We start from the raw sequence: 16429 nt of genomic DNA on the forward strand, positions 1-16429 counted from the left end.
CAATTGTTACAGGGTACCATGGTCGCATCTTGTCAAACAATGGTGTGTTCACACAGTACATAGAATATCATCATGATGTATCACAATGAAAAGCACTGAAAGGGGACAGCAGGGTACAGAGAGACCATATAACTCACAAAAATTCAGGATCGGGAACTAACACTGGCAATAGTTGAATTTATTAAAGTCCAAAGCAGAATTCATGATTTATATTCTAGACAAATGTCATCTGCTAAATTCCACACAATGCTGGGAAAAGATAGAAAAGGTTTTGCACAGAAATTTTAATGTTTTCCATTTAGCTACTTTTTTCAGCTTTGGGAAGGAAACATTGACAAAGATGAGATTCTTGGAATTTGTTTATGGGAGGTCAAACTAATAGTTGAACACGACACATGCCAATCGAGATTCTTCTGATGCAGGTTTGCTTAGTTTCTATTCAAAGAGAATTAGATTACTCCAAGAACAGTTTAAAGAAAATGCTGCTCAACAGGTTGTCAGTTAGCATAGCAATTTCTAATATGGAAGGACACTGATGATACTGAGTAAGTGTCCTGTCAGATGCTGTCATAGGCAGCTGTCCCGACTAAGAAAGCACATGTGTAAATCTTCATCTTCCTCAAATTTCTTTTTATTACCATTTTTTTTATTTGAGTTGCTATTCCATGAAACCGTCCACATCAGTCTTCCAGGTCCCAATACAGTTTTTTTTTTTTTTTATGAAAATACTAGTTCACGATTCATTTTTTGGGAAAAGAAGTGGAGAGGGGGGTGGGAAGGATTCTAATTTGGTAGTATCTCAGTATCTCAGTTGTAGAGTCACAGGTTGTTATGTGGCTTGGTTGAGCACTTTATATAGTACATTTTCTTTTTAATGTTTGAGAATGTATATGCAGGACAGAGAACCTGTATTTTGGTCAATCCTTCACCTCGAAAGGTTGTTTGTCAACAGAAAATTCACTGGGCTGTTTACTGCCAAGATTCCGACAACTGCCACAGTATCTGCAGTTGCAAGCCACAATGATACGTCGGTACTAGTCGTGATAATCAGTGCTGCAGTCGCTGACACCTATTTGAGTACACACAGTCCATGTGAAGCCACATCTTTATTTCTCTGCTGATGGGTACTTAGGTTACCTCTCAGTCCCTAAACAGCCATTCCTGCTCCAGGCTAACAGCAACCTACATTTTGGATCATCACATCTGCACTGCTGTAGTTCCTCGCGCCTTTGCCAGGATCATCAGCCGCTGGACATTCATCAGCCACTCCTACACTCTGAGCTGCGTCTCGACAGCCCAGGAGCTCACAGCTTCATGATACAGTGCCACCAATCATCCACGGTTTCTCCCAGCTCATCACCACTTCTGACAATCGTTGTGCCACTGTGGGCACCAGCTACACATCGTCAAGCTGTGCTTTTCGGCTGTACTCAAGCATGGACTGTCATTCTCTGATGCTGCGACGTGTTTAGTTGCAGGTTAATAAAACAAACAAGTAGAGTTGTATTTCAACAGGTGAATTCAACCTCTACCAGTTGCACCACTCAGCTAAGGATATACCACTGGCAAAGAGGCCGACTCTCCCAGGTGTGAAACTCTTGGATCATGTGGATTTTCAATATGTGGTCTGGTCACAATTCACAAACTCAAGCACCTGGTAAAGGTTTGCTGACTGCAGCTCCAGCTCTCATTTGCCTCTAGCTGCCAATCTCCTGCACATGTAGTCCTGATGCTGCCACAGCCAGCCCTCTTCCCGAGCGTGGCACTGCCCAGACACAATAGGAATGATGAGGCTGCTGCTTCACATATGTTTCAGTGATGTGTCTTTCTTCAGTTCTGCTGGAGCTTGATTTCATTCTTTCTCAATTCTTCTTGTGTTTTCCCAACAAACGCATTTTTGTTTATGTGCCAGTTCAGGTTCATGTTATTGTGTTGAGACAGTTTGCATTCGAATCTACCTCAGTGCGAGTGACTAATTGTGTATAGGACATGGACTGTTCCATTTTGGGTTACATATGTGTGTTCGTTTGTGTGGTTGTCTCGCTTTCAATAGGAGTTCATTTTGCTGTTACTGTATACATTTCTCAGTAGAAGAAAGTAATGGGCAATGTTCTCTCTTCAGCACAGTTCAGACACTCCATTTGTGCGGATTCTAATGGTCATACCCTTGCACGATGTTGTTGGTCTGTATTGTTTCCAGTAGTTCCAAGGTGTATTTCTCCTCTTTCTGTGTATCATGTCTGTTCAATTGCAGGAGCTGTCATTGCCTAAGGCACTTCCATTCCAGTGTCAGGCAATTCTGGGCCTGCTGCAGGATCTCTCTCTGCTTACTCAGGATCTACAGTCACTCTCACAGTGTCCGAATGGGCTCGATAAGGACCAGCTTCCAGACAGAGTGCTCAGGAGTTTATGTACAACAAGCCAGTCCAGCTTCTGTCGAGTCTGTTGCATTGTTATCATACTGTGCAGCACTCTGTTTATTGTTCAGAATTCTCTGGCATCCCAGCCCTTGCGCACAACAATACTGGACACAAACTTCTCATTGTCACCCCTTTAGCTACGGTTCAGTCGTCACCAGCCTGATTACTGCTGCCCCTCCAGTCGCCTCGGGCCCTATCACAGCCTGCCCTCACCACCACTGCCTCTGCGGCCGGCCCAAACATCTCCGCCGGCACCACCGTGGCCATCTGTGCAGCCACTTCTGCAGTTACCACTAGCCTTGTCACGGTCGGCCCTCTCAGCACCACCCCTAGCCACTGTTGTCCTCCCTGCTGGTATCGCCAATCCCACCGTGCAATCCAATCCTGTCACGCATTCTTCCAGGCCTTGGGCTGACACTTCGTGGAAACTCCTGGCCAGCTCTACCTCTGCTATATTTTCTTTTCACTGTTTAAAATGTATATGCAGGGCTGGTTTGTTGCACTTCACCATCACATGCACAGAGGTACGCCCCTGCTTTACCTCGGAAGGGGAGGCCGAGGGGGGGGGGGGGGGGGGGCACAAGATGGCGCCATCTTCTGCCTTCACTGGCATCGTCAGCCACTGGACGTCAGTCAACTACTCTTGACAGCCCACGAGCCCACAGCCTCGTGGTATAGTGCTCCTGGTTATCCATGGCTCCTCCCATCTCATCACCACTTCCAATGATCACAGATCTTGCCACAGTGGGCACCTGCTACACATCATCAAAATGGGCTTCTCAGTTGTGCTCAAGTGTGGACTGTGATCCTATGAAGCTGTACTGAGTTTATGTTTTTGTACATCCATCCTTTTAGCAGGACGTCTCTGGGACAACGGTCGTTTACTATCGTGACAAAAAATAAAAACACCTACAGCCGTCCTTATGATTTTATTTTACTTTGTCACTACCAGTTTCGATGCTTCACTGCATCATCTTCAGGCTGTTTTGATGCGGTACAGGTTGATACAATCCCCAGCCATCACCGATCAGTTGCCAGCACTACTGGATTCGCAGATAATGTTGATGGTTGGAGTGCTGACACATTATCTGCGAATCCAGTAATGCTGGTAACTGATGGGTTATGCATGGGGATCGTATCAACCTGTACAGCATGAAAACAGCCTGAAGATGATGCAATGAAGCGTCGAAACTGGTAGCGACAAAATAAAATAAAATCATAAGGACGGCTGTCAATGTTTTTATTTTTTGTCAGGGTACTGAGTTTAGTTCAAAATTAATAAACTAACAGTTTTTACTGCAATTTAGTCATTCCCAGTCACACTACTCATCACAGTGGGCACCTGCTACACATCATCAAAATGGCCTTCTCAGTTGTGCTCAACCTTACAAAATTGAACATTTTTTAAAATGGTCATAAAATACAGCATAACACTTTATGAAACTGGATAATAATTTTAGTTAATCTTGTACTCAGCAACTAATTTCTTTCTCATGTTTTGGTGATTAGTTATGAAATGCCAAGGTATGATGTGTTTGTATAGGAACATTACAAACAGCAGGAAAAAAATGTTTAAAAACAAAAATTCCACCTCCAGTTCAATGTCTCTTTCTTAAAATAAGAGTAACACAATATGATATTTGTAGTTACAAATAATTATTGACTCTTTATTCGGCTTAATAACCATGTTAAACTGATTGATGCACATCAATTACTGATAGTATAATACAGGATCAGGTCTATTCTGTGTCTCTTCATCCATTTGATTTAGCATTCCTTGACCAAAAGACCTTGGCCTCATTTTAGAGATGTTGCTATATTAATATTACCCAGTAGGAATGTAGAACGTATATAGATAGAAACTGATGTACATTATGAGCTGCGTGATAACAGGTGTATTGAATATAAAAAGGCTAACATACATCTTTGTGATTTCACACAGAAATCAGTGATAAAAAATAAAGTAAATAAGAATATTCATCGATTGGCCTGTTGGATTGCCAAGTCATAGGAGCACATGTCAGATGAATTCACTATTAAGTGTGTGGCAGACAGTTCATTAAACCACCTTCTAGCTATTTCTCTACTGTTCCACTTTCAAACAATACATGCAAATCTTTTTGTGTGAGCTCTGTTTTCTCTTATTTTATTACAATACTCAGGACCATCTCTCTCTATGTCAGGGGCACCAAAAAGATATTTTCACATTCGGAAGGGAAGGTTGGCGATTGAAATTTTGTGGAAAGATCTTGCAACAAGAAAAAAAAAAAAAGTCTTTGTTCTAATAAATATCATCCCAACTCATTTATCATGTCTGTGACACTCTCTCCCTCCTATTTCACAGTAGTACAAAAAATTGCCTTCTTTGAACTGTTTCAACATCCTCCGTCTGTCCCATCTAATGCAGACCCCATATCATACAGCAGTACTCCAGAAGAGGATGGACATGCGTAGTGTAAGCAATCTCTTTAGTAGACCTCTTGCATCTTCTCCATGCTCTGCCAGTAAAATGCAGTCTTTAGTTCACTTGCTCCACAATATTAACCATGTGATCATTCCAGTTTCAATTATTCATAATTGTAATCCATAAGTATTTAGTTGAATTCACAGTCTTCACATTTGTATGATTTATCAAAATGTTTCCAATGTGATTATGGATGCACAATGGGAATTCACAAACTTTGGATGAGGATTGAGGAAGAATTGGATCTAGATCCATGGGACATTCTATTAAAGAACTCATTAGGGGATTCAATATTCCAAAATCCACAGTGTCAAAGAGTGTGCTGAGAATGCCAAATTTTTGGCATTACCTCTCACCACAGGTAATGCAGTTCCTGATGGCCTTCACTTAGCAACAGAGAGCAATGACACGTGTGTTGAGTTGTAAATGCTTACAGACAAGCAAAAACACATGAAATAACTGCAGAAATCAATGTGAGATGTACGACAAATGTATCAGTTAGGGCAGTATGACGAAATCTGGTGTTAATGGGCTACGGCGGCGTATGACTGACTTAAGTGCCTTTGCTGACAGGGGATCATTTCCTGCAGTGCCTCTCCTAGGCTTGTAACCATATCGTTTGGACCCTAGATGATGGGTAAACTGTGGCCTGGTCACAGGTGTCCCAGTTTCAGTTGGTAAGAGCTGATGGTAGGGTTTGAGTATGATGCAGAACCCACAAAGCCATGGACCCAGGTTGCCAAGAAGGCACTGTGCAAGCCAGTGCCGGCCCCATAATGGTGTGGGCTGTGTCTACATGGAATGGACTGGGTCCTCTGGTCCAAATGAACCAATAATTGACTGGAAAATATTGTGTTTGGCTAGTTGGAGACCATTTGTAGCCATTCATGTGCTTCACGTTGCCCAACTGCATTGGAGTTATTATGGATGGCGATGTGCCATGTCAGAACATTCTGGATAATTCGAGTGAATGATTTGGCCACCCAGATCCCCGACACGGATCCCATCGAACTTCTATGGGACACAATTGAGAGGACAGTTCATACACAAAATACTGCACTGGCAACACTTTCACAATTATGAATGGCTACAGAGGCAGCATGGCTCAATATTTCTGCAAGAGACTTCCAACAACTTGTCGAGTCCATGCCGCACATAGTTGCTGCACTATGCCTGTAAAAAGGAGATACCTCCTGGCTTGTCACCTCAGTGTATTTAGGGTCAACTGCCACATTTCACACCATACAGACATCTTGTCTGAATCATTTTGCAACTTGTTTTGATCATCTGGTGACTTTATTAGATGGTAAATAAAAGCACTGTCTGCAAACAATTTAAGATGGCTTCTTGGATTGTCTCCTAAAGTATTTATAGGGATTAGGAGCAGCAGAGGGCTCTTAATACTTCCTTGTGCAATGCCAGATATCATTTCTGTTTCACTCTTCAACTTTCCATCAATTACAATGAACTGTGACCTTTCTGACAGGTAATCAGGAGTCCAGTCTCACATTTGAGACAATACTCTCTCACTCTCTCTCTCTCTCTCTAGATCCTTTGTAAAAAGTTTTGCTGTACTTATCTCTGGTTTCAACTGCTTACATTATCTCTCACTATTGAGCTTCAGTGCTTTCTATTAGCACTTAGCACTTGGTGCTCTGGTTTTTCTCCCAACACAGCTACAATTTACAATACCACCTCTCGCTATGTCTGTTCTCGTCCTGCATTTCCGCTGCACCCTTTTGCACTGATGCCCTTCCTGTAATTGCCCGAGACACTGTAACCTAAAAAACAGCACAGTCCCCACATCCACGGCCCCTGCTACCAGAGTGTATGTAAGTATTATTTTTGTGTTTGTCAACACTAGTCTTTCCCTTTTAAATTTAACCATCTCTCTTTTCTGTATGAAATAAAATCTAAAAGATCCACACAGACATTCTGAACTCATAAGAAATGTGTGATTATTATACTATTCTACAGGACAGGTTTTCATCTTTATAAGAGGAAAGATAATAATCATAATTCTAATATTAACAACAACATTCTGTTTCCACTAACAATGAACTTCTATAAGTAACACAGGACATCGGTACTCAAATTCAAATTTTCAGCTTTTACTCCACTGTATTGTGTGCAGTGCTCACATTTATTCCAATGTCTTCAAGAAATCTTCAAAACTCATAACTGATCCAATTCCACAAAAAGAAAATAGCAACATTCCAGCATCAACTAAACATAAAAAATTATATTATACATTACAGAATCACAGACAGCTAAAACGGAACTATATGAGGTATAGTTGGTGGAGCATACAAGAAATCAAAGAAGAATTTCAAGCCTCAAAAAGCTGATTTCCAAAGAAACAATACTAAAACAACAAGATGTACATCAGAATTATCCAGCATCTTGTCAGCAATTCATTTTCAACTCATCTCAATGGCATCAAACTTTTATTTCTTTATGTCTCAAAACAAGACAATGTAGCTCCACATTCACTCTTATTTCCAAATCTCCAGCATTACTTTTATTGATACTTAATCTTTCTTTGGCAAGACTTGTTCTCCCCCCCCCCCCCCCCCCACACACACACACACACACACACACACACACACACACACACAGCTAAACGGGTTGAATCTAAACATATCCAAGACTCACGTGATGCAGTTCAAAACCAAACAGTCAAAATGTGAGCAGATTAAGATTGTAAACCAAGGTATAGAAGAAGTTGACTCAATCAAATTCTTAGGTATAAATGTAGATATAAAAATCTGAGCTGGCAGGCACACATTGTTGCAATATACAAGCTACTTCAAATCCATTAAAAAAAAAAAAAAAAAAAAAAAAAAAAAAAAAAAAAAAAAAAAAAAAAAAAAAAAAAAACAACAACAACAACAACAACATATGAAATATGGGCACTGCAAATCACAAAAAACCATGTCGACCATTATTTAGGAAACTTAAAATATTAACTCTGCCATCCTTATACATACATGAGATTATTATATTTTTGTACATCAAACATGAATTATTTGAGGGAAACCATTTTGTCCATTCTCATGATACCAGAAACAAAGAAAATTTTATGCTCCCCATCCTCCACCTCAGACTGTACACCCAGGGACCTCAATACATGGGAATGAAAATTTGTAATAAATTAAAAGGGAACAAGCTGATGCAGATGAATTTAGGTTCACTTAAAAGAAAGTTATATGAGGTACTGACACTGAAGTGTTATTACTCAGTGGATGAATTCATGCGGGACAAACTGGAAATTTGAGATTGGTACAATGTGTTACACGTTCCAAGAAATACCCTTATAGTGTTGTTATTTATTATAGTTCTATTATTTATTAATGTAAAAATCATTATAATTGTTTTATAAATTTTTGACACGTCTCCTGTATGCAAACCAAATGGATTGCAAATGTACGTCACGAGATGAATAAAACACAATTCACAACACACACAACACGTCTGATTGGCATTATGTATTTACAAGTACCATTTTAGATCTTCTATATTTGTATTGATATTAATGCAAAGCTCATATTCGTAGTATTAAAATTTAGTAACATAACCAAGACTTTTTCAGTGTTTCGGAAAAAACAAAGTGACAGACTAATACATTTACTCAGGTTTGAACTCCACAGTTCCAAAAATACCTGACAAAAAAAAATTAAAATGAATATATTTACCTCAATTGTAATGCTGTTTGGACTTCTCTCTCTGAAGACAAAACCAAAATTTCTAGCAGCAGATACGAGTGCTGCTTCATCTGGAGACTGGGCTTGGTACTCTAATCTCCCTGCAAATAAATAAGCAAACAACTTAATTCTAATTTTCTGTTGCCTGTGTAGGACAGTGTCCACAGATCCCAACTTTTACTTGCCTTTGGCAACTGGTAAGATGTGTAGGCTGCAGTTCAGAATCACAGAAGATAGTAACATGGGTTAAAGGGCACACATTACAAATTAAAATCAACAAAATGTACACAAGGAAGGCGGTGGAGGAGAGGACAAAATAAACAAAGCAATTACTAGATTCCCAAGAAATTTTGCCCTTTTCTCTATGCCTCCATCATAGAGTCATAATTATTTGTTCCAAAGGAAAAATTAACTTGTGGAAGCTATAAAATAAAAAAAGACAAATTGCTTCACAATACTTACCTTCAGAACGTGAAATTTTAAGTACCGTCAACAGACAGATGTAAAAATAGCTTAGCTTTGAGAACTCTCCTTTCCTTCCTCTGGGAGGAAACATTGGTATGTTGGGATAAATTAGCAATAGGGGTCAAGTCACTCAGACAGCTGGATAAGACGAATTGACGTGTTGCGAGTACATGAGGAAACTAAGGTGATAGAAGGACATAGAGAAAAGAAGATAGATAAACAGGAAAGAAATGAGAATCAAATTTATACTGCCAGTGAGAATTAGGAGGAAAGCAGAACAAGAAATGGAGAAAAATGAAACAGGAAGGTTAGGGTAGGGGAGAAGAGGGGGGGAGGAACGGAGAACCAATTCAAAAAGAGAGAAAACAACTGAGTTGATAAATGAATTAACTGGAGTGCATGTTAACAGAGTTTAAGTCCACAAGAGTGACAGGATGTGAGGATATGTTGGAGAAAAATGTGACATCTCTGAAGTTCAAAAACAGCCAGTACCAGATGAGATAATCCAGAGTTCATGTTGGGCAGCAAGCACTCAGGTCCCTCGACTCACACTATAGAGCATGCTCAGCAACTGAGTACTTAGCATTCCAAATATGGGCAGTAGTTTTATGCCCATTCAGTGACTCTCAAGTGAATACGAAAGGCAGAGAAACATCTGAAACTAAATATGTTGTTTACAAAGTAAGATTCATTCACTGCATGGGATTTTACATAGGAATCATCAACATTAACTGGCTGAGTGCTTGAACAGATATAGAAGAACTGCCTACCTTCAGAACACTCAAGACTTAGTTCTGCTCATGTTGCACAACATGACTCGAGGGACATGGGTGCCTGTTACTTAATACAGACTATTTAAATCTACCCACCCAATATTAGTTTCCCTGAACCCCAGTGATGGCAACTCATACGCCAACGTATCTTCACATCTCACCACTCCATTGATACGTACCTATCCTTTATTTATTTTCTCTATTATCTTGTAATTCCCACTCCCCCGTCTCTCTCTCTCTCTCTCTCTCTCTCTCTCTCTCTCTCTCTCTCTCTCTCTCTCTCCTACCATCTCTGGACTGAAACTGACTCAGAGCTTACCAAAGTACTATCTTTGATCTTCTTCCATCTCTGAAACCTCACACTTCATTTTTGTCTCCCTTCATATAGAGTGTAGACATGTCCCTCTCATCAATGAGTGCGAGTAAGCTGCTGCTCTTTTCTAACCTCTGCAAACCTAATCCTCTTTCCTCCATGATGAAGGAACCAACATTTCTTAAAGGTAGGGTAGTTTTCCTGCTGTTACAGTTATGTTTATTTGAAAGACATTCTAAAATTTTTTAGAAGAACTAAACTTATACATTTTGAATATTTTTGAACACTATGATCCTATATTAAATCAACTATAGAACAAACAGCTGTACCCAATCACTTACTGAAATATTTACTCGCTTCTGTTACTAGTTTACTATTCTTCAACTTCACAGGAACTATTCAGAATACTTACATTACAGTTATTAAAGCATTGTGGCGGGCACTCGATGTTGTTTCATAATGTTAAAAGATGTAACATATTTAATATAGTACTTTACATTGCATTTTTTTTTCTGCATCTCACGTTGAAAGCAGAATTTATGTACTTAAAAATAACTGATAACCTTCACATTAGTATGAGGAAAACAGATATTAAATTTCCACATGTCAGTCCTCAACGGCAAGATAGAGACAGAAGTTTAAGCTATTGCAGCATCCCCACAAATTTTATAATGATCGGCTAGTAATAGCTTTCTCCACAAGACCTGTAGCACAAAAATGCCACCATGCCCAAAGCTTTGTTTAAAAATACTGGTTCTTTAATGCTAATTATGAATTCAATTCTTTACCCTTCACAACTCTTCCCTCTTACAAAAACACTGCCTTAGTCTCTGTATTACTTCTACTTCCACGAGTATAGTGGACAATCGCTGAAATGACTCTTCTGCAATGCACTATTCTGAATTGTCAGTGTCATGAGGTTTAACTCTCTGTGATACAGATATTCTGTGCAAAGAAAGTTAATTGGGTCGATATTCAAACTTAGCATTATAATCGTTTCCCAACATTTTTGGTGCTGAAACCCAGGAGGCAGCACACAGGTGGGAACTTTCAGAATCACGAGGATGTCAATAACAAGTAAAGTGAGTGCACACTGATTCCAAGCGACTACACAGTGATTCCACGGCGGGATATCTTTGCACGTAATGTGAAATGTGCACCTCCAGCTAAGTCAGTCTCACATTGTGGTCTTCCGTTTACCTGTATTCACTACCAAAACCTGCTACATTACTGCCTGCATGCTTGTAATTGAAGTAATAATTGAGTAGAATGTAGGAGGATAATTGGTTGTTACGATACATAGTCGACCCCTAGTGAGAAGGTCAACACAGAATCTTGCAGAGTACTCTCATACATCATGGCCACGAATACTGAAACAGTAGACTGTCTCTCCAAGCTAAAACTTAGATGAGGAATGCACTGTTCCAATGTTGCTCGCTTCAACAGACAAATCCATTTCATGACTTAAGCATAGAAATGAGGTGGAAAATGTTTGTATCTTATATCTTTTTAAGGAGCATCAGTCAGAAATTTGATGATTTTTAATTTACTACTGCTTCAGATACTTCATAAACAGGTGCACCAACTGATATTAAAAGGGCTCCTGTTCACCAGTTAGTGTGTATTTTGTGAGATACTGAAAAACAGTTATTTTTATAGTGGCATCAATGAATGATTCCTGCCCTTTTAAAAAAGAAGAATCATGAGTTTTGACTCGCGCTCCCTTGGAAATGAAACTTTGGTGGCAGCACAAACCGATGTTGCAAATTTGCAATGCTTTCTAATCACACCACTAGATGGTGTCACTGGCTGTGTTGACAAACAATATGCTGCAACTGTGGGGATTTGATTGTTGTCCTTGTTTTCCATACCATTAAATGTGCATTGTATTATATGTTGCCTTTAGCAACTACCGATTATTTTACCATACAATGTGTGCTTCCAAAAGTGACAATAATATTGGAGAGTAAGGCTATAATTCGAAAAAAGTGAAAGAAAGTTAATCAACCAGAATGTAATAAAGCCAATAAAATAAAATCTGCAATGATGTGAGGTGAAACATATGTGAATCACAGAGGGGAAAGTATTCCAGCAAAAATGCCTGGATTCACTTGCAAATAAGTAGCTACTTTTTTATTGCCTTAATAAATGAATAATATGAGGATTGCCCAGAAAGTAATGCATCACATTTCTTTCTTTAACAACTCTTTATTGAACATAATGAGAACTACACACACGAAAGAATGGTGTTTTATCTACATGTAATCTCCATCCCATTCTATGGTCTTCCTCCAGCACAAAACAAGGGCATGTATGGTTGCTCGGTACCAATCCTTGTCCCGGTGGTGGAGCCAGGGCTTCACTACATGAATTACTTCCTCATCGTCCTCAAAATGTCTTCCACTAATGGCATCCTTTAATGGCCCAAACAAGTGGAAGTCAGAAGGGGCTAGCTCAGGTGTGTCAGCCGTGGATGGTCTCCTCTACCGCTGCAAATCATGGAGCTCCGCCCAACTGCCTTCCAATGACCTCACCCTCTGTGCCCAGCAAATAACTGTACTTCTGTCAACAGCAGATGCTCCATAGACTTTGCAGAAGTGTTTGTGAATGTTCTCCGCACTTTCTTTCTCTGCAGTGAGAAATTCAATGACGGCACATTGCTTGTAATGTACATCACCTACAGATGCCATTTTGAAACTGTCCTGCAGCTACGCTATCAGTCAGAAGTGACAGAAACTTGGCGGGCTCACTCAGGACACTTCATATAATACATACGTTGCATTTTGCATTCTTAGCATTGTTTTTGACTGAGCAAAAAAATGTGGTGCGTCACTTTCTGGGCAACCCTCATATTATGCCACCTATATCCTAGCCATAACTTCTAACGTTTCTACAATCTTATTTTGTAACCACATCACATGATACCAATATTGTTTGATGAAGGTTTGCTCACTGAAAAGCACACTGTGTACAGAGAATGTGAATGATTTAATGTTTCTTTGTTATCGGCATGTGTCTTTTATTTTTGTGTGTACTATGTTTTTATTTAGATGACATGGATGTTCAATGTACAACACATTTTTTAAGTTCCACTCTTCTGCACTGGGTCTGCTATTGTAAATTCAGACCATTTTTAACCAGTAGCATTTACTCCAACAAATCTCAGTAATATTGTGTTACAGGAGTATTCTACACAAAGCACTTTCAGATAATGAAAATCTGTTACATTGCTAGCAGAAAACCTGAAGACAAGAGAGGAAGGCATATTTCCCACAGCCTACTAACAGCGGTGGATGATTTGCTGCAAGATAATATATCACCCTTTCTGTGGAAAGAATCCCATTATGTAGGTAGGTCAACAAGATACTGCTGAAGTGCCAACCTCAACATCAAGATGATGTGGAAATTATTCCCTGAAAAACACCCTCAAGAAAATGTAAATTATAATTTTTACTGGACATCCTCCAGGGACAATTTTAATTATAAATTTGAGAGGCCAAAGATAGACTTGTTGCATATGTGAGAAGCTAAACGTAAGTCTCCGTGATTAAATGATACAGCAAGGGCAGAGCTGTGATTGAGCTGGTTCTTCATAAGCAGAGGAGCAGAAAATTTTACATTGCTCTTCAACATGAGAAATCTGAAGCAGAGATATTAGAAGACAAAATTCTTTCTTTGTCTGTCAATTTTGTGCAGAAAGTCTTCCTACCAAAACTTCCAGTGTAAGATGCATTTTACTTAAGGCAACTTACTGTTAATGTATTTTGCATACACAATGTAAAGACTGACAAAAGCACAATGTAAGTCTACCGTGAAGGTAAAGGAAAGGAAAGTCCTAATGAAGTGTCCTCATTTATAAATGGTTACATAAAGGATATACCACAAGAATACATCGAACATCTCTGGGAGATTCAACAAAATTCAACAATACTTTCCAGTGAGGGAGCGCAGTTTTCTGCATGAGATAGACGTTTTGGCATTGTAAAAAAGAACCAAGGACAGACTGTTACTGTGCACAATGTACAGAGGTGGTTCTTACAAGTCTGAAAGAAGGTAAATTTCTTATTAAAGAAACTGGTGCTACTGAGATATTAGACTTAAAGTCATGGTGGTCACTGTGTAACAGAACGACCAGAATTTCTGAAGAAACTAAGAGTGGGAGACAAGGAAAGGTAACTTACCAGCACTTTTTCACATTTTAATTTTGACGGTACCAGATCAGGTTGTGTTAGAACTTCTACAATGATCAAAGGACATATTAGTCACACTTTTCTTCTGGAACTCCTTCATGGTCCACTGACTGCGCTAAACAAACTAGGTTACTCATCAGAAAAGGTTCCGAGTACGTTCAGTAAAATAAAAGACTTGGAAAAATTGCAATGTTATCTGCCTGAAGAACACAATCTTCTATGAAGAAATTCCGAAGCTGCCTGTCACAAACAACAACCAAGACAAAGAGTACATGGACTATGAAATATCAAATTTTGTTGTAGAATTGTGCGTAACAATTGTAAAATGTAGAACTGTAAATTTTATATTGTTTGGTTTAATGGTAACGATAACATGTATAAGTAGTATATAATTTCTGATTTTTTTTAAGGCATCAATTTCCAACTTTTAACAAAATTACTTTACTTTAATATTACACTAGCTATCCAAGCTTTCATCAAACAATCACATTTGCATCATATTAAATAAAGAAATAATGAAATATGCCAATAAGTAGTTATTTTAGGATTTAAACAGATTTTTTTATTTCCCACAAATATGTGTTAGTTGATTCAAGCCTATTTAAAAACATATGATTTGTTTGTAGTCATCTGCAGGAGACTTAAGTTATTTGATGACCTTGGATTACATTATTCAAGACTTACTTGCTGGAGTAGAGTATGAAGGTGGTGCTTCAACACTAGAGCGGTACACAAACTTGATGAAAAGAGCAATCCTAAAAGCAAAACACAATATTGAGGAAAGAATTTCTGACATCACGGCTGTCAGGATGACTTTGGGGTTTTCTATGTAGTCGTGTAACAGAGTTCGATTACCACAGATTAAGCTAGGCCCAGTCTCTAGTAACATTGAGCATTAGGCTCACTTCTGGGAACAATCTGAATCTTCCACTGACGTAGACCCAAACTTGTCACTTGTCAATATACACAAGTTTCTTAGAGCCTATCTTGAAGAGGAATTCAAGAGTTTGGTAGAAGCAACTGCTGTAACTGCAGTTTCCTTCGAGTGATGGTGACAAAGGCCGAATTATTGAGACGCATTTTATCTGGAAGCCGTTCTGCATCTATCATCTGATTCCCCAGAGCTTACAACTTAGCATTTATTGGATGTAAAACGCACATCCAGGCTGTACAGATGCTAGTGGAGAAAGTAGAACCTAATAGTAGAGTGTTAGTTCCTAAAATATTTTGTGCTTTCCCAGAGGACATAATTATGTCGGTGCTGGATAATCTATACCAAAAGAGTACTATTGTCAGAAGGAAACATTCTTGTCAGAACACGTAGATGGGTGCTGACAACACAAAGCATTCAAGGGGAAGCTCTTACATTAACTAGCATTGTACCGCCTACAGTAGCCTTCAGTGTTTGCTCTAAGCCAGGACAAAAGTACGTAAGTCAGTACAGAAGGTACTACTCTCCTGTGTGTTTTGTAAGCACCGTGCTCATTGGGCTCAAGATTGTGAGACAGTAAAGAATGTTCATGATCACCTCAAGATTTTGAGATCGAATAATAGATGGTTTCTTTGCCTTAACACTTTCAGCACTATGCCCATACATCATGCAGGCATTCACATTTCAGCCATGCAGACGTCGTCTGCATCTTGTATGGGTGCAGCTTTTCCATTCGCTGTAACTTGTTTTGCTCACATGCTACACGACTGCAAGCTATAGGATAGAAATAACGGATAGCCTGCTAGATCCAGCAGGAGTTGATCTACAAGTGTGCATTTACTAAACATGTTGTAGGAATATCGGAAGACATTCGCGATCAGAACTGTCAACAGGAGCAGAAAGGGCCTACCAACAAGCTAGCTCTCTCTATTTTCAAAAAGAGGTATAACATGAACAATAAAGCTAAACATTATTATAATCTAACATGAACAAGACTGGTGAAGACTGTGTTGGCCAGCTAACCGGCTACTACCCACTTGCAAGAAAAGCAATGAATTGGTGGAAAACACTTTTCTTTCACATTTCCCTAATGTCTACTGTGAATAGTTTTATTTTGCACAAGGATGTCACCAAGCAAAATATATCTTGTGGAATTTATAAAAAAAAAA

The 16429-nt window shown here is 39.2% G+C and overlaps 1 protein-coding gene across 2 annotated transcripts in view; it reads right to left on the minus strand.

Annotated features, from left to right (window-relative positions):
- LOC124804712 (phospholipid-transporting ATPase ID) overlaps positions 1 to 16429 on the minus strand; it is a 538289-nt gene that overhangs the window by 111439 nt on the left and 410421 nt on the right. For both annotated transcript variants that reach the window (XM_047264976.1, XM_047264975.1), the window contains exon 11: positions 8580 to 8689. In XM_047264976.1, the coding sequence (XP_047120932.1) occupies positions 8580 to 8689 (110 nt within the window). The remainder of the gene's footprint in view (positions 1 to 8579; positions 8690 to 16429) is intronic.

This window comes from Schistocerca piceifrons, chromosome 7, assembly GCF_021461385.2.
Source record: "Schistocerca piceifrons isolate TAMUIC-IGC-003096 chromosome 7, iqSchPice1.1, whole genome shotgun sequence".
Classification (NCBI taxonomy): Eukaryota; Metazoa; Arthropoda; class Insecta; order Orthoptera; family Acrididae; genus Schistocerca; species Schistocerca piceifrons.